At 40.3% G+C, this 23790-nt stretch overlaps 3 protein-coding genes across 5 annotated transcripts; 2 read left to right on the top strand and 1 right to left on the bottom strand.

The window, feature by feature from the left end:
* Window positions 1-216: 216 nt before the first annotated feature.
* LOC147193797 (sodium/hydrogen exchanger 6-like) lies at window positions 217-11046 on the bottom strand. Of its 2 annotated transcripts, XM_086130620.1 has the most exons (17): window positions 10694-11046; window positions 9900-10099; window positions 9522-9599; window positions 9133-9209; window positions 8940-9052; window positions 8609-8714; window positions 8325-8426; window positions 7151-7292; window positions 6573-6678; window positions 6395-6483; window positions 6172-6285; window positions 5383-5494; window positions 4475-4628; window positions 4342-4372; window positions 4171-4259; window positions 3459-3564; window positions 217-3164 (listed from the first exon to the last, which is right to left on the bottom strand). In XM_086130620.1, exons 1-17 carry the CDS (start codon window positions 10971-10973, stop codon window positions 2862-2864), a joined length of 2202 nt encoding a protein of 733 aa, XP_085986746.1. In that variant the 5' UTR covers window positions 10974-11046; the 3' UTR covers window positions 217-2861. The 2 variants fall into 2 exon arrangements, with proteins under 2 accessions (XP_085986746.1, XP_085986747.1); XM_086130621.1 differs by lacking the exon at window positions 8325-8426.
* A 736-nt stretch (window positions 11047-11782) lies between these two features.
* Window positions 11783-17336, top strand: LOC147193796 (cytokine receptor common subunit gamma-like). Its single transcript, XM_086130619.1, has 8 exons — window positions 11783-12032; window positions 14958-15048; window positions 15193-15362; window positions 15770-15903; window positions 15997-16159; window positions 16222-16315; window positions 16600-16669; window positions 16770-17336. Exons 1-8 carry the CDS (start codon window positions 11966-11968, stop codon window positions 16866-16868), a joined length of 888 nt encoding a protein of 295 aa, XP_085986745.1. The 5' UTR covers window positions 11783-11965; the 3' UTR covers window positions 16869-17336.
* Window positions 17337-17980: 644 nt separating this feature from the next.
* On the top strand, window positions 17981-23565 carry LOC147193795 (sorting nexin-12). 2 transcript variants are annotated; one of them, XM_086131233.1, is made up of 5 exons: window positions 17981-18346; window positions 19129-19224; window positions 19299-19423; window positions 20109-20199; window positions 20579-23565. In XM_086131233.1, the coding sequence occupies exons 1-5, from the start codon at window positions 18182-18184 to the stop codon at window positions 20582-20584; spliced, it is 483 nt and encodes a 160-aa protein (XP_085987359.1). In that variant the 5' UTR covers window positions 17981-18181; the 3' UTR covers window positions 20585-23565. The 2 variants fall into 2 exon arrangements, with proteins under 2 accessions (XP_085987359.1, XP_085987358.1); XM_086131232.1 differs by lacking the exon at window positions 20579-23565 and having other exon boundaries at window positions 20109-20513.
* Window positions 23566-23790: the final 225 nt, after the last annotated feature.

Genomic DNA, 23790 nt, shown 5'->3' with positions numbered 1-23790 from the left:
CTGATCATGATGTGTGCGTATGCCAGATGAGATTTTAAATTTGTTAGCAGGGTAAGAACAAATTAAAGTGCATAGAACGCTATTTGGGTGATCTTTAGCACAAAACTGCATGTACTCACTATTTTGAGAGGGCGCATTCCGACAAATTGGAAACTCCCTTGGTTGATCCTGTCAACCTGTAAAGTGGAAGTCGTGAACTGTGCTGCATCACACAGATACATGCATTTTTTTATTACATTATTTGATGAATTTATTCAGCTACAAGAGAGGGATAAAACAGAGCAAACACGTTGGTTTAATGGATTACTTCACTTCATCAAAATAAAACTCACAGGATGAGAAGAAAAAATGTGCAGTCCTTGACATTTATTTCTGGTATTTTTGCATCTTGCCAGACAGAGGACCAAAAATATAGAATGGGAGTGCAGGAAAGAATAAGTCAGTCAAATCTTGTCGGAATACTAGATCACTTTTTTTTTTAAAGAAAATGTTTACACAAACACATTCCTTTGGTGCTCACCAACTCCAGTGTTTGAGCTCGACAAGCAGAATCTGACATTTTTTTGGAAATATATTTAGTTGCACGTGTAATCAGTATAACAAAAGTACTAAATAAATGAAATCTGTATCTTTCAATCATTTACACAGGTAACTAACATGCGATCCAAATTGAGTGGATGATTGTGTAGAAAAGCTGAATTCTAAATACTGCTTGGAAAAAAAAATGGACAAAAACACTTTGGAGGGATTAAATAGTTACCGGGTCTATTAAAGACAAGAGACACTCTTACGGTGTTGACCAGCCTGCCCGGCACAAAGACGACAGGATGAGTTTCAGTCCACCAACTACAGAGATGCCTATGTGCAAAAAGCAGACGAATGAGTGAAATCCTTTTGTATTGCTACAGTGGAACCTCCGAAGTCCAACGCAATAATCTCTCTTGACTTCTAAATTGTACTTGCTCTTTTTTTTTCAGGCTCAAAAAGCATTCACTCGTTTACTTATTAAGCACCCGTTTACCATTGCTCAATAGCACACACTAAGAAAAGGAGACATGAAATGCTGTGTACCTATGCTGAAGTAAAGTTAAAGGAATCAAGTTTAAGGGAGAGTAAAGGAATCTCCCCACCTATTCTCAGTGTTTGTGATCTTTCTATAACGCTGTAAAATGCCACAGCCCGATACAAATAGTAATCGGTCTCAGGGATTACTTCCAAAATATTTTGGTTCAACTCGATTTTCCTACTTAAGGTGCGTTTAACTTTGGAGGTTCCACCGTTTAAAAACTCCAAGTACAAGTACAGTATACTCGACAATTGCGTAAACCTTACACTGATGTACAATTCTATTAGTTCTGATGACATATTGTTCATGCCAGTTAAATCTAGAAAGGAAATAAATCACCTGCACTGTTAGTAGTCAACATCAATTGGCGCATTTGGTGTCAATCAGAACCTGATTGTACAAATCAAATGTACAAACCTACACTGAGGAGTTCAATTTACATTTTAGGCACTTGAATTCACAAGAGTTGAGCCTGCCCTCATCCCAAAGACAACTCGTGTGGTGCATCAATCAGATTAGCAGACATGCCCGCCCCCCCCCCCCAGCCTCTCAGTCACAACCTTGTAAATGACGTTCATAGGGGAAGCTCTCGCTGTGAGAAGCAGCTTGCTACATCACAGAAACAATAAATCTTTACAAGTTAACAGTTAAGAAACTTTCGGGGAAAAAAAAGTACCACCCCGCCCTCACCTCCCTACATTTGTACAGCGTACCTCACGTAGGATACTCGGTCACGGTGCGTTTCACCACCGAGCTGTCCTACTTCTATGAACAAATCCTAATAAAGAAATACCATGAAAGAACAAACAAATAAATTAATTAATTACATAAATGAACCACACGGGCAGTGCCAAAATATCTTTACAGGAAGTGTGCAAGTAGTCAGTTCTCGTGTAGCTCAGCCTTCGCTAACCATTGACTCGTCATCCATGCGTGTTGACAGTACCTGACCTTGTGTGTGGCGCTTTCACGTTCAAGCCTACCGTCACGGAGAGCTCCTTGTAAAGCTCCTCACATACCTGACGCCGACCTGTCTACGTGAATATTTTAAGCGACGAGAAACAGTGAAAGCAGATGATCATTCCACTCGTTCAAAGTTAGGACACTGGCTGTAATTACATGACCATAACAGTTTATGCAGGCTGGTTTTTTTTCTCCATAAATCATTTGCATTACTAAGTGGATTAGTCATGCTCTCTTAATAGCAGCAAAACAGATGTTGAGTCTGTGAAGCAAGAAAAATAAAACACCTAAAATGTGGGTCCTGAAGTGCAGAAAAAGTTATAGCAGGATAGAAGAGTGTTCATTTCTCGGGCAGATGGTGAATTACTATAAGAATACTGCTCATAAGCAAGATCAAATAACACTAGCAAAACAGGAGAGCTGTTAAAAAAAAAGGGGGAAAAGTGCTGAGTTAGTCCAATTGAAAACCATAGAAATATAAAGAAAAATAAATCATGGTCAAATAAAAAGTGACTGTCTAAGCAAGGCTCAATGAGTAAAAGAAGACTGGCCAGAATGAGCAACATGTCGGCATTGGAAAAATCGTTGAAGAGATATGGTCGGGAAATAACAGAAGATATTGAACAGTCACATAGAAATAGCCACAGCCTAAACAGGTCTTATATGACAGTCATAATTTGTAGTTGTTAATTGCCTTATAAATAGCCTGCAGGACATACATTACAGTCATGTGACTACAGCCACTGCCCTTAAAGGTGGGAGACAAAATCAACTTAGTGGCATTTTCAATGATGACGACAACAAGCCGCATCTCGCCAGTGGAAACCTTTTCTTAGAGTCTGTGCCTACGGGGGTCCGAGCGGGGCGGGGAGGGCGGAGGGGGCAGGGTTACGGTGGTCGGGGGATCGGCCGGGTCATTCATGGGGAGGACCAGGCGGGTGCCCCGGATGGCCACCTCGTGCTCGGCCAGCGCCAATTCGTGATCCAGGCCTTCATCGGCGGCGGACGGGCGATGGCGCTTGACGCCGCTGGAGCCCGAACCGTCCGTGCTGACGGTGACGTCGGCGTACATGGAGCTGACGCTGGCGTCGTTCAGAATGAAGTCGGAGTCGTCGTCGTGGAGGGGCCCTTCGTTCTAGTGTGTGAAAAACGAGCACAATTCTTTTCACTTATGACATGTAGCTGAACAATGTATTTCCTACCAGTCACAAGCATCCTGATAATTTCCTGTATTGTGCATTTGCTGGCAATTACATACTTACATGAGTTTTTACGGGTACTTACGTGTGGTATATACAATTGGCCCATGTTAATATTTCAAGCATTTTAAATCCAAGATGCCAAACTATAACACGTTCAAATTCCCAGTCATTTGAAGAATCTTCTAGGGACGCACTTTTTCCGATGCGTTAAATAATGTAGTTCAAACCTCATATGCTTGCGGGCTGGTGAGGCACCGCGCCAGTGGTCCGCAACAGGCGGGCAGAGTAGCCGTGAGAGGGGGGCCGCTATGCGTCAAGAGGGGTTTCAGGTAGCTACACGAAAGCTGTCAAGGACCGTGAACAAGGGTCAAGTGTTTTTTCTACCGCACAGACAGAACGTTTCTGATAAGCTAAGACGCACACAGCTTGGGACTCCATGAAATAACATTTGGTGTGCATCAGGGATGAATTTCAAGCCCTTGCTATTTAACTTTTGCTCGCTCTTGGTGGTGTCATCTGGAAGTATGACGCGAACATCCTTTCATCTGACTAGACAAAGCTCTGTGACACATGATAACCCGGATGCAGACAACAACTTGAGATATTGTTTCCTCTGGAGCCTGCCATACACCACAAGTCAATTACAACACAATTCTATACCTGTGGGTGTCTGTGTGTCTATGTGGATGAATGGTGGGAAAAGCTTGATTTTAACCATGCAAAGAACTTTATGTTGCATTTTATGTATGAAAATTGCTTTCCAAATAAAGTCTGTTTGATTGATAAATCATGTGTCTCAATTCTGTGTGATGTGGCTCTCTCAGGGTCTCTCACAAATACTATAAATAGCGCTGTAAATTGAATTTGAACTTGAGGTATTAAATCAGAATTGAAGAAAACATTGAAAGTTCCACAGTGCACATCCACATCAAAGGATACTTGTGATCAAAGTTGTACCAGATCCTGAACGGCCAGGCGCTCTCATGCTTGGTGTTCCTCCTTTGTGAGCCATCCAGCACTCCGGAACTCTTGACAAGCAGAAAATTCCGTTGTATGTTTTTATTTTATTTTACAAAGGAAAACCAACTGATTTCAACCCGTGATACTTACCAAGTGGTCTTGATCAGAGTCTACACCGACGCTGAGGGGCAAAAAAAAAAAAAAAAAGACATGGTGACTTTGGAATAAAATATAAACAACTAAATAACAGATAGGGAGATGAACGGTCGGCTGCGGCCCTTACGGAATGCTCATGAAGGACAACATTGGCATGGTGCCGCCTCCGCAGATCCACACGGTAAAGAAGACGATCAGCAAGGTGGTAGAGAACATCATCTGGCGGGCGTAGGTGGCCGTGTCTCGGATGGACAGGGCGAATGTCATCGCCCCACGCAGTCCTACAAGAAGAAGTGTAAAAAAAGATCAGGTGTGGGGATAGGTACATCTCAATAAATTTGACTATCACGCTAAATGTCATTTAATTTGGCAGCTCAATTTAAAAAGTAAAACTCATAATACAGATTCACTATTTCATGATTTAAGAGGAAAGGAATTTGAAATCTGAAAAGTATTTTCCTAAACGTTTCTTGATATGAACTTTATACAGTACCATATTCACATTTACTGACCTGCACCGGTGCATACAGGCTGTGATAGCATTCGATCCAAACCGCCATGCCGAAACAAATTAAAACCCTCAGGAGAACTGTTGTAAAAACGCTCACAATACTAAACCCACAAATACTGAGTATATATCAAAATAAAAATTTGGGAGATCTTAAATCTGGATTCAGGTCAAGTCATATTGCGACTGGGTTGATACATGGTCCATGACACCAAAGTATATGAAGTCGTGTAACGTGTAAATGAACAAACAATCTCAAAAGCAGTCAGAAGTTGAGCACAGTACACGCTTGAGATGCAGTTTCAGACCACCACGTCATACAAAAGTTTACACAACAGTTCCCTCTCCTGGAGAAAAGAGGCAGAGGCTGATCATTTGTCTTTTCCTCACTGGTAAAAATATTCAACCGAGTCAGTAGTGTCATGCAGAATACAGGAAAATAAAATTGCTATAATCTCCCCCCCTGTATTTGTCTGCAGACCGATACCAAATGGCCAGTGGCTGGGGACCAGTGAATTACAACCTACCTGCAAACATCATGACGTGTTGGAAATTTGAGCCGATCTTGTTCTTGCGGCCCAGGTTGAGCAGGAAGGACAATGGGTAAATGTTTGCCGCCCTGCCCAAGAACACTGCGACCTATCGTAGAATTCTGTTTAAGGGCAAAGCGCCACGGTTGAACAGTGAGGGAGGTATGCTGAATGGGATTAATGACGGGGAACAAAATTGTCACGGATTTAGCGTCATAAATGCAAATAGATAAATTTACACTGCATGGGTCAAGTGATACAATTCAGATTCCCTCGAGACAAGTGACGCAAGTGGGATGTTTGTCATGGCAACGTGACGACAGAAAAACTCAATCGAACCGGATTTGTTTGATCAAGAGCAGGCCTTTTCTAAATGGATCGGATACGGGCCAATGCCAATTGCGGGATTGGTAGTTGAGTAATGGCAGGCTCATATCATGCCAATGAAACACCACACGGCAATTAATATTTGTATTGCTTTTGATGCTTGTGGAGATATTTACGTGCAATTAAGCCAACCGCCCATGCAGTTTGTTTCATATGTTCTGCCAAAGGAAGCACAGTCATATCGGATAAGTGTCAGCTGAAATGTACATTTAGCGACATGGTATTTGCATTGTATTTGTTAACGTTATTCAACCAACTGCATTGCTCATATCACTAACTTTGCTTCTGTCACAATAATTTAAGTCCTTTTTCTGGGACTTTTTTTGGGATGATAGAAATGCACATTTGGAATTAAAAAGCCCTGAAAACCTCTTTGACAATGAGCTGAGCGAAGGATACAAAAGCCCCAATGATGAACAAAGGGTTGAAGATGTGCGACTGAAAGGAGAAGAGCGTCAGGCCCATGTAGGAGAAGATGAAGTTCTCTGCCAGAAAGTTGAGCAGCTCAAACAACTGTGTTGTGACAGGCAGTCAAACAAGCACATGATCAGAACTGGCTTTGACGTCTTTGGAATGTCTGTTGGCATTCTTTGTTGAATGGCGTGTCCCAGTTGGCGCTTACCTGTTTGGTTCGGTCCTGTGAGTCACGAGACAGATTATTGTAGGTGTAGTGAGCCTGAGTGATCCCGCAGAACAGCACGGCAACCACGCCTGGTTTTGGGTACATTCAGAACAGAACGTGACAGTTGACCACAATTTGAAAATGATTCAACTAATGTACAATGATATGAATGTGGTACCGGTAAAGCCGCAAGCCTCGGCCAACAGGAAGGTGCTCCAGGACATGAGGAAAAACAGTGCCGTCTCCAGCAAGGGTAAGTCCCTCAGCTTGGTAAACTTGGTCACGTGATGGAAAGTTAAAGAAAAATCAGCAATCAGAAGATAATATGCAACACTTTATCGAAGCAAGACAAGTCAGGAAATGCAGACGTCTGTAATTAGGTAGCTCTCAGCGGCAAATCAACTTCTGATCTGACTTGAAAAAAGTCCCTGATGGGATTTTCTGTCTGTGGTCAACTGTGCAATATCAATTAAAACTTGGTTTGACATGACAGCATCGAACCCTGAAAAATGTTTCCATCTGAGCCATTTTTCAGCGATGCCTGTTTAAAAAAATAAAATAAAAGGACACTTTTTTTTTTTTAAATCAAAGTGATGATTCCTCACAAAATACAATGAGGACACCGTGATTGTAGTTCAAACCAACACTTGTGTTCCAAATGACTTTGGATTATAGTACATGCATAACATTATCTTCAGACAATGAAATGATTTAATATAAAGATGTGCGGTAATAATAAGGCAACAGGAAGGATATGAGCGCCGTCACCACACCGGTGGCCACGCCGAGAGCAAACGATCCGCTGAAGACGCCCAGGAAGATGCCAAAGGATTTGAGCATGGCCATGGCCTCAAAGCTGTGACTGTTGTCCCCCGTAGGCTGGTAGGCCACAATGGAGCTGACAGCATAAACGTACACACCCTTAGAAAGAATTAAGGAAGGCAGGAGCCACGAGAGGATATGGAGATGGACCGACATCAAATCAACCTGAGTCTATGAATATCTGATAACCAGTGTCATTTTAAAGCATGCATGGGGTTTACATTTGATGACGGGAGCATGGTAAACCAAGGAGCCCTGTTTCGTGAAAAAAGAAATCCCAAACCACTTGCATGAAATGGAGTTTGGACCCAACAGTGATCCAAAAGGAAGAGCAGATTGTTTTGAATTTGAGATATTTCCTCAAAGAGTGGGAACCAACTACCGTGCACGGATCAACCATGCTATTCTAAAAACAAATGAAATTTCAGGGAACTGTCATCCAAAGTCTAAAAACATTTAAAACACAAATGTTCATAACATGTTATAATAAATATGTGATTGATTGTTGCATATACAGATTTTTTTTTTCAAATTTAATATGGCTCTCCGTGTCCTCACCACAATTAAACTAAGTAGGTATACAGTATTCTGAACTCTACCACATAATTTGATTCGTGTTTCCACATTTATGATGCCTTTCGGAATTTTTTTTTTTAACCAAAGCCAAAACAAACAAAAAAATTATTAAGCAAACATTTGTGATGCCTTCAGGAAAAAACTTTTTGTTTTGTTTTAACCAAAGCAAAAACAAACTAAAAAAATTATTCAGCAAACATTTGAATAGATGTGACTTCGGCCACACAGCATTATTAATACATGTCCGTAATATGTGACTTCTGGAAACTTAAGCAGGGAACAATTAGCTCTGCCTACAACTGCACTAAATTATTGATAAGAACTGCAAATAAAAAGCACACAAATATAGACTTCTCCTGTGACAGCTGCAAGAATTCTGTCTCCTCCCAAATACAGGCTGTCTTCAGAAATAAAGGCCTTGTACTTTCTGGGACACAAAAGGGTGTCTGCACTTTTTGAGGAGATACCCGATGACTCATTTTGTCGACCCCCAATATGCCACCACAACCAAACACAAAGCCCAACCACCCACCGAGGAATGACTGTCTGGTTCTTCCTCAGCCATTCCTCCTCGCCCTCGGGTCGCACAATTCGAGCCCCCCGCCTACTCTGCTTCTCCAAGCGGAGAACAACACTGCATGCATACGTACGGGTAGGTGATGAACGACACAGATGGATGAATGATGGAAGGCCGGCGGTGAAATGACAGGAATTGGTGTTAGTAAAATGATTATTTGGAGAGAATTTTGCCAATACGTGCTGGGATTATGGGAGTTTGTTTAGATTTTTTTCCAGTGGGGTGTCAAGAAAACTTACGATGAGAGGACGATGGCCACGGCATCATTGAGCACGCTCTCCCCAAAAAGTAAAGCATACAGGTCCACGTCTACCTTCAGCTCATTGAAAATGGCAAGCACCGTCACTGCAACAAAAAGAGTAGGAAGGTTTGATGTCCCCTTTTTTTTTTCCAGAGCAATACCAGTATGAGTATTCACTCTTTGAGAATGTACCAATACCGAGTACCAAGCCTCTAGTTTTCCTTTTATATGACCGTTGGGAATGGGAAAATATCACTTTAAAAAATCATGACGCTGGATCATGCTTCAAAAGGTCTCGCATTGACTTTTTTTTTATGCCAGTGTTGTACCTGGGTCTGTCGCCGATACGATAGCCCCGAAGTAGAGGCAGTCGGTGAAGTAAAAATCTCCCCCGAGCTGGCCCACTACTTTCATGAAGGACACAAATCCGTACATGATGAGCCTGGGGGCCAGTACAGCAAGCCATCAGACATTGGGAGGCTCATAGTAGTTACAGCATATGAATGTGAACAGACCACTTACCCAATAATAAAACAGGATATAACAGTTCCCATGAAAGCATAGGTCAGGATGGAGCCAATGTTGCGGAAGAAATGTCTCTGACATAGATGAGGACAAACATTTATTAAAATATTTAGAACCTACTGTATGAGAACTCAGTCTGAAGTCACAAATCGTACAAAAACATTGTTGGTGAGAAAGCTACAGCTCCTGGCTAATTATTGGCCGATAAAAGCACTTGATCGAACCCACAATCAATTCTTAAAACAAATTAAAGCAATGTTAGAAAATCCCCAAAACAACAAGTTTTTTCAGTTTAATGAGCATACATTATGTCCCAACAACACTTCTGTCCACGTAAGGTCTCGAAAACAGTTAACTTTTACTAACTGTGCTTTAGATCACCTTACCCGTTTTAGACTGTAGCCGGCATGGAAGATGATTGGCGGCAGTAAAATGTTGAAAAAGACTTCTGGATCAAAAGTAACCTGAAGAAACGTAGCAGATAATAAATGAGGTTTTAGCCACTTTTGTACAATCTTTCTGCAGTCCTTACGAAGGGTTAAACGACTTCAGATTTTCTGTAGTTGACTTAGAGTCAACTACAGAACAGATGACATCATGATATTTATTTTTTAACTGAATTCCAACAATCAAAACTTGAAATTATGAACAATAGAAAAAATGTTTTTGGAAATTCATTAAACGTTCAATACATTACACAAACAATAACAACATAGAAATACATAAATAAAAACATTAACAATGACGACACGATCTCGCCTTACCTTTCTCAACATCTCATCATCCTGCACTTGGTGGCCTTTGCCGCGGCTGACTTCGCCCTTCAGCGTGTACTCGTAGAATCGCCCACTGACATTCACCAACAGGGTGGCAGGACTGGCGTTGACCGCGCAGCCCTGCACCACATCGCTCATGCTCGGGGGCACGTGGACGCCAAACCGCAGGATCACGCCCACCAGAAGGCCTTCCAGAGTGGAGAGAATGAGAGTCACGTGGTGTTCAAAGTTTGTCTGCAAATTCATTATTAGTCATGATTGGCCGCCATCTATTTGCATATAAAGGCAATTATTCCAGTTTTTAGAGAAGTTGCAGTTATCTTGTATATTCACAGCCTAGAAATGTGTTTCATACAAATATTTACTGCATCTTTGACATTTTTGAGGTTACAAATGGTGGACACTGTACAAGGTAGAGCAGCGGTGCAAAATATGCAGAAGGCACACTCAGTTACCACCGTACTTGTCATTTTTCATTTAATTGTTTCATATTTATCATGTGCTTTTACTCTCTAACATTAGTAATGTGTGATATTAGAAAGCATAATAAGGAGGAGTACTGTACTGTTGAGTGCATTTTCATGGGGTTGAAGGGTTATGGGGAACAGGTTGATGGCACTTCCATTCATTTCAATGGAGTGATCACAGTCCAGGAACCACTGTACTGTAATCTGTCAAATTAGCTTAGTGCAGCTAACGCCATCATTTAGCATCCAGTTAGCTATTTAGCATGGTCGCTCCAGGGCGTCAATGGGTGGTTCGCTGGAGGCTGGTGTTCTTACCATAGATCATGGCGAGTCCCGTTTCGTGCAAGAACCTAAAGCGCCTGTGCTTGAAGAGCCATATTGTGAGAATGGTGAGCGTTAGGAGCATGATGAATATGAGCAGGTTGGCACTGTCTTGGCGGTGGCTTTCCTCAGCCAGCCTCTCGGTTGCGACGTTGTCCATCGCGTTGCCCTCGCCTCTCCCGACGAGGACGAAGGACAGCAAGGCGAACGGCAGGTACCGCAGCGCCGTCAGGGATTCAACGTGAAGAAGGGGGCTCAATTGCGTAGACGCCATTGTGTCGCTAGCGTCTGTACTGGCCAGCAACAGTAGTAGTATCAGGCAACGCGCAAAGTCCCCGTGATAGACCACAACAAACGGATTCAATTTCCGAGCTCGTGTCAAAACAAAAGAACTTCCGGTTATTAAAAATAAGAGCAAACGTATGATATAAATTAAAGAAATATAATCAAGATAGAACATAGAACAATAATTATAAAACATATAAAACACGCTTTGAAAGCCAGTGGATGGTGGTGTTGATTCCAATGTACTTATCAAGTATTTATCATTTATATTCACAAATGTAAACACTGCTGATTTTTTTTTATTTTTTTACATTTTTATAACCAGAGATGCAAATAACCTTTTAGAGATGCATTTTTTTTTGATTGGGAATGCGGGGGTTGATTCCGTTTTCAAATAATCATTATCATCATCATCATTTGTCTGACCTTCTTTTATAACATGTAAGATTGTGTGGGTTTTACGTTCACAGGTAAAGTTCCACTTCACGCACATTTGAGTGTATGTTAGTTAATATCTTCAAAGTAGTTTCCTCTGGCAGGAAACAAAAGCCAAGGGTGCAGTCGTACACTTGATGGAAAGTGATACAGAACTGATGTGCCCCATTCTGTAGTCACTTCCTCAGAAAAAAACTGAACTTCGGTAACCAAACTCAAAATATGACCTGCATACAAATGTGGGCTTGAGCTTTTCAAATACTTGAATGCTAAATCCAGAGTACCTGTTTTGGCAGGGGTAATATTCCAAATTAGGCCTACAATCCAAATAATGTTTTGATGAGCAGCATAAATGTGTCCAGTAATGATCGTTGTGTTATCTTTCACATCGTGCGAATTTAAATACTGAATAACTCGACAGTTTCCGCTGACAGGAAGCAGAACCCACCAAAGTCAAGCACAGGAAAAAGAAACAAAACCAAATGTGACACATTCCCCTCGCATGTAGCCACACCAACGCTGAAATCATCCACGTTCTTCTGCTCCATGATGCTGAATAAATTGCTGTTACTTCTCTGTCTATGGGGAGACGGTTTTGCCAAAGAACCTCCAGGTAAGAACATACAACGTTGTATTCAATAAAGGGTGATTTGATTTTGTGTGATTGTACTCTTTGTAAATGCCTAAAAGGTCAAAGTTGTTTCACGCTTAATGGAGATGATCATGTGAAATTTTCATTTTCATTTAAAATGTGAAATTTTCATTTTAATGTAATTCACATTTGAACTTGATAGAAGTTCAAATTACAAACTTCATTGAACATTTTTCGGAACCACAAACTGATAGCTTTGCGGAAGAGCGCGAGTGAAACTAAATGTTTTAAAAATAAAAAGTCAACTGATTGCTTTAATATTGACATGACAATAATAAAGCAGATTATAGAATATGTAGTGCGACCTTTCACGCACATATGCAACCTGTCATTCAAAGCTGGTATCTTTCCATCAAAAATGAAAATTGCTAAAGTTATTCCAATCTATAAAAGTGGAGAAAGACATCGGTTTACAAATTATAGACCAATATCACTACTACCACAATTTTCAAAAATATTAGAAAAACTATTTTCTCGCAGACTTGATAGCTTTATACAAAAGCATGCGCTGTTAAGTGAGAATCAATATGGCTTCAGGGAAAAGCGGACCACCTCAATGGCAGTTATGGAGTTTGTGGAAGCAATAGCCACTAATATAGACAACAAAGAATTTACTGTTGGGGTTTTCCTAGATCTAAAAAAAGCTTTTGACACAATAGATCACAGTATATTATTGAAAAAACTAGAAAGATATGGCATTAGAGGTGTAGCTTATAAATGGATAAAAAGTTATTTAGAAAACAGATATCAGTGCGTGCAACTCAACAATAAAAAAACGAATCAACTAAAAATCACTCACGGAGTTCCTCAGGGGTCAGTGCTTGGTCCAAAACTATTCATCTTATATATAAATGATATCTGCAAGGTCTCAAAACAATTTAAATGTGTCCTATTTGCTGATGATACAACTTTCTACTGTTCTGGAATAAATCTGAAACAGCTCCTGACAACCGTAGAAAACGAATTAAACAAATTAAAAAACTGGTTCGACAGAAATAAATTGTCACTTAACCTGAAAAAATCGAAGTTAATTGTTTTTGGCACAAGACCAATCAAACACCAAGCTAAAATTATGGTAAACTCAATTGAGATAGAAAGAGCGTATGAAACCAAGTTTCTCGGATTAGTAATAGACTCAAAACTATGTTGGAAGCCACATATCGATAACGTAAAAAGAAAAATAGCCAAAACCGTAGGGATCCTCTACAAAACCAAGGAAGTGCTAAATAAGAGATCTTTGTACACATTGTACACTTCATTATTATTACCATATATGACCTACTGTGTGGAAATATGGGGAAATGCCTGCAAAACAAACACACTCCCTATTCTCAACCTACAAAAAAAAGCAATTCGAATTATTAATAGATCAAAATATACGGAACCCACAAATCCACTATTTATCAAATTAAATACGATGAAATTTTATGACCTGGTTGACTTTAAAATCGCCCAATTAATGTACAAAGCACACAATAACCTGCTCTGCCAAAACATTCAGAAGTTTTTCGAAATTCGAGAAAGCAGCTATGATTTAAGAGGTACCAACTTATTCAAAAAACTCAAAACAAGAACAAACATCAAGCAAAGAAGTGTATCTATCAAAGGTGTTAATCTGTGGAATAATCTCGAAACGGACCTGAAAATGAGTAAATCGCTTGCTGAGTTAAAAAACAAATTCAAAGAAATAGTACAAACAACCTACATCAATCAGAGTTAAAATGATAAATTCAAAACATTAAATATAATGATAAATCAGAACTAAGTTGATAAATAGAGAAAGGTATATAAATATTGTTGGAGGATGATCAAACAGGGGGAAGTGTGTTGTTGTCGACACGGCGGGATCCCTTGACCGTTCTCCACTTCCCCAGGTCCTCCGCGTGTTCGTTTGATTCGGGCTGAGTTGATGTGCAAAAGTCAGAGGCTGGAAATGGAGAAGTTCTTGCAAGATGTTTTACTGAACGTTCAGGGCACAACACGAATCGATTCGGGCTCCTGTGAGTCTCAGATTTCATCAGGAAGCCCCGAGCAACTACAGTCACACGTACATATAGGCATAGTATGTTAATTATATTAATTAGGGGCGGGCAGTCCTTCCCCTCATGTAAAAATCTGAAACAAAGAAAGTCAAGCAAAGTTCGATTTTGGCATTTTGACAAAGTACAGACCATATCTGTTGGTCCACAAATCTTGAGATTAGGGTTCCTCTTCGAAGGCACTTGACAGCCTTCAGGGACTTTCCCAAGGTGGGAGACGCAAAAGAAAACACTTGGGGGGCTGTTAATCACTCAAGGGGAAATAGGAGCCCAGCTTCACACTACATTCTTTGTTTTAAGTAGCGGATGTTCAGGACAGAGACCTAATAGTCAAAGTCGACCTGTCTATGATACAAAGTTTTAAGCTAAACATATAACATAGGTGATATCTTCAATATCCATTATGAATTTAAGAGAAAATTGACACAAGAGTGTCAGGGTGTGGAAGTATATAATCCCGATACAAACCAAAAGTTGTAAAAATATCACGGTTAAGGGTAAAGTATGAGCCTTAATGGAGACTTCTTTCTTCTTACTTTTTTCTTTTCTGATTGATATAAAAATGATTTATTAGATACAATCACATAACGGGGTAGGACTAGATAAGTTTTTTACTTCTTCCTACTCCCTTGAACATAATAACTGTGTTGAATGAAGATTGATTTCTTTCTTTTTACTTTTTTATCTACCTTATTTTCTGTCAAATTATTACTGTATATATGTTTTATGTTCAATAAACAAACAAACAAACAAAATGTAATCAGTCATCTGATTTTTTTTCATTGAATGTAGCAATTTGGAAAGCCCGGTTTTAGTGAATTTGTTTTATCGTATTTTGTCTTGACAGATATCGACTGTGTTGTGTTGCATTTGGAGTTTGTTCAATGTACCTGGAACAGATACGGCAATGGAACAGTCAATTACACCTTCAACAGCTGGTGAGTTAAAACGGTTTTGAATTCCAAAGAATTCCTCTTTCATTGGATCAAGTGTGTGCTTGATAAATATGTGCTTTGTTTTAATTGGAAATCATTACTGCTGGGGTTACTTTTTGTATGACGGTGGGGATTTTTCTTCCACAGGTTTGAGGGTGAAGAAGCCAGAGCGTGTGAGATGTACCTGACAAATAACAGCATAAAAACCGGCTGCATTCAGCCGTATGGTGACATAACCAACAGGTTCACATCGTTTCACATGCAACTGGTGCATGGCAACGACACTTTTCTGAAGACTGCTGACCTTAAAAGCAAAGGTAAGTATATTCCAATTCGACCACATATTTGCGGCAAATCTATCATGCCAAGAAGTGGGATGAACGTATTATACTTGACAAACCGGTGCTAACATTGTTTTGAATAAATAGCATATTTACTTGAAATCGTTTTCTGGGCCACCTTATAATTGTAAATAGCACAGCACCCTTATCTATATCTATATTTATATTGCACTTAATTGAACGGTGTACATTGAGACTGAAACATTTATTTTGTGAATGCAAAGCACTTTTTTCACTTCTTTCTACCCACAATTTTTCTGCTGTAGACTGTAAATTTCCCCAGTGTGGGACAAATAAAGGATATCTTAAAGGTACTGGTAGATAAAAAGATGCAATTATATCATTTTGGACTCACATGTACCGTAATCATGTTTCACCTGCAGTGAAGTTAAATCCGCCAACCAACCTGACTGTTCAGAATGGATCAGACTGGAATCTGTGGTTCTATTGGAATCAGACATTTGCATGGTGTGTGCAAAATGAGGTTCGGTACAGGACCAATTACAAGAAGTGGGATGTGAGTAACCTGATGTTGACAGAGTCATGCTTGGTATATTTTCTTTGTCATCTGCACCACCCTTCCATTTGAAATACTTTGTGCGCTCCGCAGGCATACACGGTCAATCGAGGGAAGCTAAATTACTGCATCAACTTACCCTCCAGTCGCTCCCGATATGAGCTTCAGGTGAGAAGCAGATTGCATGAGGCATGCGGAGCTTCTGGGTGGAGCGACTGGAGTGAGACTGTGATGTGGGGATCAAACACAGGCCCAGGTAAAAATGCTCCTTGAACAATTTTGGGAAAAGTCAAATCATCTAATTTCTCCTTGTCACAGAAAGTGACCAAGGCATGGTTGTGTGGATAACTGTGTATGTTTTGGCTCCCGTCATACTCATCCTAATGGTCGTGCTGTTGCTGCGTTATGAGAGGTGAGACGGCTGACGTCAATTGGTACTTAGGCCTTCATCCATTTCCTAATATGGCCACTATCTTGTAATATTAATGTATGTAGATTATTGCTGACATGTGTTGCTAGTTGAAGTTGATTAACACGTTTAGTTCTGACCAACCAATCAGGCCCTGTGCGGACGAATTTGAAATCTAACTGGTCAAAGACATAGAAACTGTCCGATTGCTAAAAAAATAATAATAATAAAATAAAAAAAGTACTGTCTATATTATTTACAAAACTGTCCTTCACTCTCTCACACAGGTTCAGAATCATCTTCATTCAGGTTGTACCGAAACCATACTTAAATTCCATTGGGGAAAGGAGCAACCAGGTAGAAGTTTCCCAGTTTTATTCCAAACCTATTATTATTTGGAATACTATAAACACAATGGAAAGATTTTGTTAATTGTCTAAATATTCCTTTCTTGAAGCCTTGGCTTCAAATCTCCAAAGGTTTTAAAGAAGGCTTCAAGGCAAACTACCACGAGCAGGCCTGTCCTGTTCGAGAGTACCGTCAGGTCTCCCAATGACCAGTCTGACAGCCAAGGCTCCAAGAGTTTCACATCCAGTACCCCTCAGCACAAACCAAACGGACCACTCCCCGTAACAAGCAAGAAACTTTCTGTTCGTTGTCCACCTCAAGTCTTCACCACTTCTTTTTATTCCGGAGCTCAGTTTTTTGTTGTTGTTTTTTCTTTCTAATCATCTTATCGGGTTAGGGTTTCACCATGATGTATTGGAAGTGCCTGATCATTATGGTCAGCAAGACATGTATAAAACAAATTATGAAGTTCAGATCAGGAGAAAACAGAAGTCAAATCACTGACCATATAGACACCACTTGCTTCTTTCTACTTGTCAGTAAATTTTCCTATCCACTCTTATTTTGCTATTGACAGATTTGAAGTAACTATGACTTGCAACTGGATAACCTGCATGTACAGTATCCCTTCTATTTTTAAGTTTCTCAATAAAATACACAATAATTCTCACAAAAAGCATTGGCATGAGGATAAATTATTTTTATCAGTATATTCAGGGAGTTCCATTGCTAGGGGGGTTCATATGTCATTCATACAGCGGCAATGTAACCTGTCACTTAGAATCTTTCAATTCCAGCCATCCATTTTCTAATATGCTTATCCTCACAAGGTTGAATCTTTCAGTTATTGGAGGATTTACTGCTAGCAGTTTGCAGGTATTTTTTGCAATTTCATTTAAAATAAATGCTATTCCCGTCATGATACTGTGTAGACTTAGGTGAAATATTGTCATTAACCTGGAAAATATAAGCTTTTCTATCGTGAAATACAACTTTTTTCAAAAACATGCTTCTTTATTCTTGGAATGTACAACTTGATTCTTATAATATTGCGACTTTAATCTAAAAATTACCAAAAAAAGGTAAAACATTTAAGTCAAAAACATACAACTTTTTCTGAAAGTGTGGCCCTTGTAATCTTTTATGGATTCCACTGATCTTGCATTTCAACTTGCATGCATGCAAAAGACGTCATTTCCAAAGTTGTGTTTTAACTCTATTGCTGTGAACGTTCGGGTCGGGAAGTCTCGGCCCAGTCCAGTTGTCTCCATTGGGGGAGTCCAGTGTGGGTGTCCAACACAGCACAGAAGTAAGACGACACATGTTCCCGTTTTAAGAAGGGTGGGGCGCAGGGCGGCTGTCCCCGGCTAAAGGAGACGCTCATCGGCTAGTTCCGTAGCTGAATCCGTCAGCCACCGCAATTAATTAATGTATCCGCGTGATATTTGCACATTTTCGGCGCATCCACTTTTTAATCTGACATTCTTTCGAGCGTGAGAGAAAAAATTGCAGCCCAGCAAAATGTCAGAGGCTTCGGTTGCTGACACTCGCCGGCTCAATTCCAAGCCCCAGGACCTCACGGACGCATACGGTCCACCCAGCAATTTTCTGGAGATAGACGTTCACAATCCACAGATCGTTGGAGTCGGGCGGCACCGGTACACAATTTATGGAGTTCGAATGCGGGTAGGTGTTTCATAAGGCGAGCGAAGAGCTTTTAGCCGGTGTGCTAACGTCACCGACTGGGAGGAACATGGCTGTGACGCCTGGATTGGTGCTACAGCGGAACTCTCGTGTCGGGGATTGCTCGCGGCCTAGTGTGCCGTTGCGATGGAGGACTTTGTTATTGCATGAAAAGTGTATTCGAATAACGTTTAAACTGCACAACGCTGAGGGAAATGTTTAAGCAGCATTAGTTTGCCTGAATATAATTTGAACCACAGGAAAATGCGTCTCTTGTAGTAAACACTGCTAGGCTATGTTAACCGTAAACAGCTAACACTGTGTGCTACGCGGACATATGAATTTTAATTTAGCTCAGTCCACTTTTACTACTAGTTTACATAACTAACTGATGTCATCTATGTATGTACGTTGATCAATTATTCAATGTATGCTGTTACAGTTTTACAAAGCATGATAAAAAAAAGTTTGTCCACCTGTCAGCAATTGAAGCCAGTGAGTTTCACCGAGTACACTTGTATAACTAAAACTTGGTTCATACATATACAGTGTAGCTGCAGTTATTCATTCAAATATTTGATATACACTTTTATTTAAGTGTTTCTCTGTGCCCCTGTTGACTTTTTATACGGCCTCCTCCAAGCAGTTCCAACAGCTACCAAGTTGGCGTCGTTAGACGGATAGGAAGCAGATTTTGCTGCCCTTGCATTGTTGAATATTTACTTGGTCACATGTTCCATTTGCAGTTCACTGACTGTTCCGTTTTCTCCTCCATATTCACGCAGACCAACCTTCCCATTTTCAAACTGAAGGATTCCAATGTAACCAGACGATACAGTGACTTTGAGTGGTTAAAGAATGAACTGGAGAGAGACAGCAAGGTGAGTGATGCTAGCAAGCCTTATTCTAGATTGTGGCAGATTTTTTAAAATGATCTTTAATCATTTTCTATCAGATTGTAGTCCCACCTCTCCCTGGTAAAGCCTTGAAGAGACAGTTGCCATTCCGCGGCGACGAAGGGCTTTTTGAGGAGTCATTCATTGAGGAGCGGCGAATGGGTTTGGAGCTATTCATAAACAGGTCAATAAATGTGCCAGATCTCTGAAGAAATGCTTACTACAGTTGTACCTTCAAATTAAAAAGGCCTAAAAGTCGAGCATCCCTGGCTCAAAAGGTAACCCAAAAACCTGTGGTTCCATCCTCCATCTTGCGTGATCCTAAACCCGCACTGATTTTTTAAATGTGAGTGATCCTCCCCATGAGGTGGAAAAAAACAGGCATGTGTGTCATGATTATTGGTCTAGTGTGGTCGAGTCACACACAAAATGATGTCTGGTGTTGTACTAGGATGGACCTGTGAGAGACAGTGTGGTGCAAGAGGGCATCCAGATTTGACAGAGCATTGAAAGACAGAGTATTTCTAAATTTGGGGGTCACTCATCCATTTTCAATACCGCTTGCCTACCCTGAACAGGGTTTTGCGGGGTTTGTGGGCCATGTCACACTTAAGAAAGAAGATAAAAAGTGCAAGGTGTTCACTGCAAAGCAGAACTTACTAACTTGTTACAGCACTATGTCTATGGGGAATTTAAAAAATCAGACTAGGGTCCCAGAATACTGTTTCCACTGTATACATAACCATATCACAAAGTTACAAATATAATAGGTTGCAATAGGTTATCGCATATTAAAACAATAATATAGTTGTATTCATCCACTAGTGTCCCAAATTACATTTTACCATGCTGTGTGTATTCCTCTCTAGAATTGCAGGTCACCCTTTGGCCCAGAATGAGCGCTGTCTGCACATGTTCTTGCAGGAGGCAGAGATTGACCGGAACTACATTCCCGGAAAAGTACGACACTAGGTTTACAGGAGGAAGGGGGTGGCGGGTGGTGGGGCTTTAATTAGTCTCCTCTGGGATGTAGAATGGACTTCTCTCTCATTATCAAAGTCAAAACATACAATTTCTGTGCATGTTCTTCCACAGTGCACCTATGTGGCTCATCTCATGTGTGCACTTTGGTTTTATAACTACAAGCTGACCGTAGTTTTCATTGTACAGTGAAATTCTAGCTTTTATTACAAAATAAGCTAGATGTACTATTTCCCCCGTGAGTGTCACAATATTATGATTGTAATATACTGTGAATAAAGTAGATGAATGTTGACGTGTGTCATGCAATTTCTCTGATCCTGTTTTGTTCTCTTTTCTGTTTATTTTTTTTCTTTAGGTATGAGTGAAGTAAGTTTTCTTTATTTATAATTCTCACCCAAAGGTTTTCAGTTGCATGAGCTTTTTAAAGACTAAAGGCGATAGTTTATGAAGCGCTAATACAAAAAAAAAAAAAATCATACTTTGTAAATATGCCCCATTCACCCATCGCCTTTGGTTTTTGCAATTTATAACAAGTTTGAAAGAAAATAAAACAATGCAAATGTAATAGCATTCTGCAAGCACTACAACACTTGTTGCAATTCTATTGATTGGACCTATGTGAACTATTATGTGTTGAAAGGAGTAATCTACAGCACTCATTAACAGATATCTCTCCTAACCAAGTTTGTCAATTAACTGCACTAATAGCCAGCTGCATGTCAAACCTGCATGCTTTTTTATTTAATTTTTTTTACAGTATATGTGCATTGTAATCAAACTGACTCGTGATTTCACATGCTTTTTTTTTTTTTTTTTTGCTGAATACTGACACATGCTGCATCTTTATATTAACAATGAGCAAAGCTTTCATTCTTGCTGTCTGGACAGTTCAGCAATAAAACAACTTTTTCTGGCTTTTGTCATTCAGGTTAAGTCTTAACATCATTGGCGCATTATACTAGTGTTATCTTGATTGCCAACACTGCATGTTGTGGCTTGGATGGCTTCATTTCTTGGATAGGGCGGCACGGTGAATGACTGGTTAGCACATGGGCCTCACAGTGCAGAGGTGCAGGGTTCGATTCCGGCTCTGGCCTTCCTGCAGAGTGTGTGCATGTTCTCCTCGTGCCTGCGTGGGTTTCCCCTGGGCACTCCGGTTTCCTCCCACATTCCAAAAACACGCATGGCAGGTTAATGGAGGACTCTAAAATGTCCCTCGGTATCAATGTGCGCGCGAATGGTTATTCGTGTATGTGTGCCCTGTGATTGGCTGGCAACCAGTTCAGGGTGTATCCCGCCTACTGCCCAAAGGCACATGGGATAGGATCCAGTACGCCCTCAACTCTTGTGAGAATAAGCGGATTTGAAAATGGATGGATGAACTTTTTTTTATTTTTATGATCAGACTCAACACACAAGGTTACCAGTGATGAACAGGTTATTGAACTTTAATTACAGCGGTTTTAATATTTAAATTTCCATCAGTTACTTGGAAGTTAGCTACAATCAGCACATTGGGGGCGTACAATTTGTGGTCAACATTTCCTCTGGATTGGTCACTTAGATTAATCATTTCACCACCTTCTGCGAAATACAGTTATCTTAGACTCTTGTGCAATCCTTCACAAGAAGTGCATAACTCAAGCCCTATGATTTAGCCACTCTCTTTGTAAGTTGCTAAGAGGCTCTTAAAAGCCCCTGAATTGTACCATCAAAAGATGACAATTTTTTGTGATTGACACGGTCATCTGGTTGTCAAATAAGATTAGAAACAGCTAGTAATATAATGCCGTACAGTTCGACACCACAGCTAGCTAAAAACCAAATAATGAAAATTTTGTGAAATGAATACGGTTAAAGAGTATCAACCAAAAGGCCGTTTAAATTTAAATAGAGCTCTTGCACATTTTGTACTGCAGAAAAGTGTTTATGTACTATAATAGCATGTTTATCAGTGCCTTGAGTTGAAAAAAAGAAAAAAAAAGTCGCGTAACTAAAGGCTGGATTTACACTGCAAGGCTCAAGTGACACAATTCAGAAATTAGTTATGGTGGTGTTAGCAGAAAAACAATGAAATCTGATATCTTAAAATGGTAATCAGGGCTTTTCCAAATGTGGGTAAAAAATATTACCCTATGGTCAGTACTTTTGATGATCTGATAGCTACTGTTCTCAATTAAAAACTTAATGTTGTATTTGAAAGTAATTAAGTGTCTCCACCCCCCCCCCTCCCCCTCCAGAGTTGCAAATACTTTTATTTTGTGGAGAAGCAGAAAAATAAAGACATTAAACCCCCTCTTTAAATCGGACTTGGGCGCTTGACCTGGAGTGTCAACAGACCCTGAAGGACTTCTCGTGTATAACTTTGTAGTTTATTGTTTGTTTGTTTTTCTCTCCAGTGCCAAAACAAACGCCTGCACCTCCTCCTTTTCTTTCCACATCTTGTCAGTTCCAAGCCGGTGGAGGAAACAACACTATTGGTCCAATGTGTAAATCATTTGTTTTCTCTGTCATTTCTTTTGTGTGCATTATTAAGTGGCCGGTGAAAAATAATATATATATTTTTTCTCTAGAATGATGATTATTTTCCAACTCAAAGTCCATCAGATGAGCGTTATGTTTGCTTTGTGTTTGCTTTTGGTCACTAGTGTGTGATGACGACCCCCGCGCCTCTCCCAAAGTGAAGCAACATGTAGCATCATAAAAAAATATGCTGACTTCTGTTTATTCTGTACGTGCTTTTACTTGGGACCGCTCACATTTGCACACCTACGACTGAGTTGTCACATCTGCAGCTATTGCAAATGTTGAATTAAAGCAAGCAAATATGAGCACTGTGAGGGTTGATAACACAAATACATTTTCATTGTTTTGAATAATCACCGGATCATTCTGCTTATGATTTTCTTTTTTTCCTCAATTCCATAAAGATGATTGTGAAGTGTATTAATACTGTACATGTTATCATTCCAGTTCCACTCTGAGTACCGAGGAATTTCGCTCTTATTTTTCGGTCTGACTATTAAATTTCCTGCTGCCCGCTGTGTCACGCCTGCAAATCCTTATGGTCAGGAGAGGGAAAATAAGTACGAGAACGCAACAAAGCTCCACTTTGAGTTGGAAATGTTTCAAGGGAGCCGCGTGATGAGAGGCCCCACGCCGGCGGATGACCTAGTTTGTTCAATGGGAACCGCCGAAAAGGAACATCTATGCGCAACGTGTGATTGTACCGATGTTAATTGCACGTTTCTTCCTGGCTTCTGTCACACCTTGTTGGCAGAAACGAGGCTAGTCATTCACAGAATATGTCAAATAAACAGGATTCAACCCCCGAAATCTCAACCAGAATGTCACTTTAAGAGTTCTGCCAAGTTTAACTGCAGCTCGTGCCACAACTTACAAGTTCACGACGCTTGTCACGCTCAAATCAACTTTCCCTTGTGAAATGAATGGGCAAAAGACGAACACCAAATTGTGGCTCGTTTTCAAGACCAAAAATAAAGCTATCGATATTGGGCATGTATAAAAACATGCAGCGAGTTCATTAAAGAAAAAAAAAGTCAAACA

This window comes from Hippocampus guttulatus, chromosome 15, assembly GCF_054856545.1.
Source record: "Hippocampus guttulatus isolate MCC_2025c chromosome 15, RoL_Hgut_1.0, whole genome shotgun sequence".
Lineage (NCBI taxonomy): Eukaryota > Metazoa > Chordata > Actinopteri > Syngnathiformes > Syngnathidae > Hippocampus > Hippocampus guttulatus.
This window is presented reverse-complemented; position numbering and strand designations above follow the sequence as displayed.

What these genes read in the sequence shown, in the direction of transcription:
- LOC147193797 (XM_086130620.1), bottom strand. Translation starts at nt 10,973, where the DNA reads ATGGCGTCTACGCAATTGAGCCCCCTTCTTCACGTTGAATCCCTGACG. An exon ending in CGTATCGGCGACAGACCCAG is followed by an intron (nt 8,715 to 8,939) that starts GTACAACACTGG and finishes TTTTTGTTGCAG; the next exon opens with TGACGGTGCTTGCCATTTTC. An exon ending in CACAGGACCGAACCAAACAG is followed by an intron (nt 6,286 to 6,394) that starts GTAAGCGCCAAC and finishes GTCACAACACAG; the next exon opens with TTGTTTGAGCTGCTCAACTT.
- LOC147193796 (XM_086130619.1), top strand. Translation starts at nt 11,966, where the DNA reads ATGATGCTGAATAAATTGCTGTTACTTCTCTGTCTATGGGGAGACGGT. An exon ending in TTTTGCCAAAGAACCTCCAG is followed by an intron (nt 12,033 to 14,957) that starts GTAAGAACATAC and finishes TTGTCTTGACAG; the next exon opens with ATATCGACTGTGTTGTGTTG. An exon ending in AATTACACCTTCAACAGCTG is followed by an intron (nt 15,049 to 15,192) that starts GTGAGTTAAAAC and finishes TTTCTTCCACAG; the next exon opens with GTTTGAGGGTGAAGAAGCCA.
- LOC147193795 (XM_086131232.1), top strand. Translation starts at nt 18,182, where the DNA reads ATGTCAGAGGCTTCGGTTGCTGACACTCGCCGGCTCAATTCCAAGCCC. An exon ending in AACTGGAGAGAGACAGCAAG is followed by an intron (nt 19,225 to 19,298) that starts GTGAGTGATGCT and finishes ATTTTCTATCAG; the next exon opens with ATTGTAGTCCCACCTCTCCC. An exon ending in TTGGAGCTATTCATAAACAG is followed by an intron (nt 19,424 to 20,108) that starts GTCAATAAATGT and finishes ATTCCTCTCTAG; the next exon opens with AATTGCAGGTCACCCTTTGG.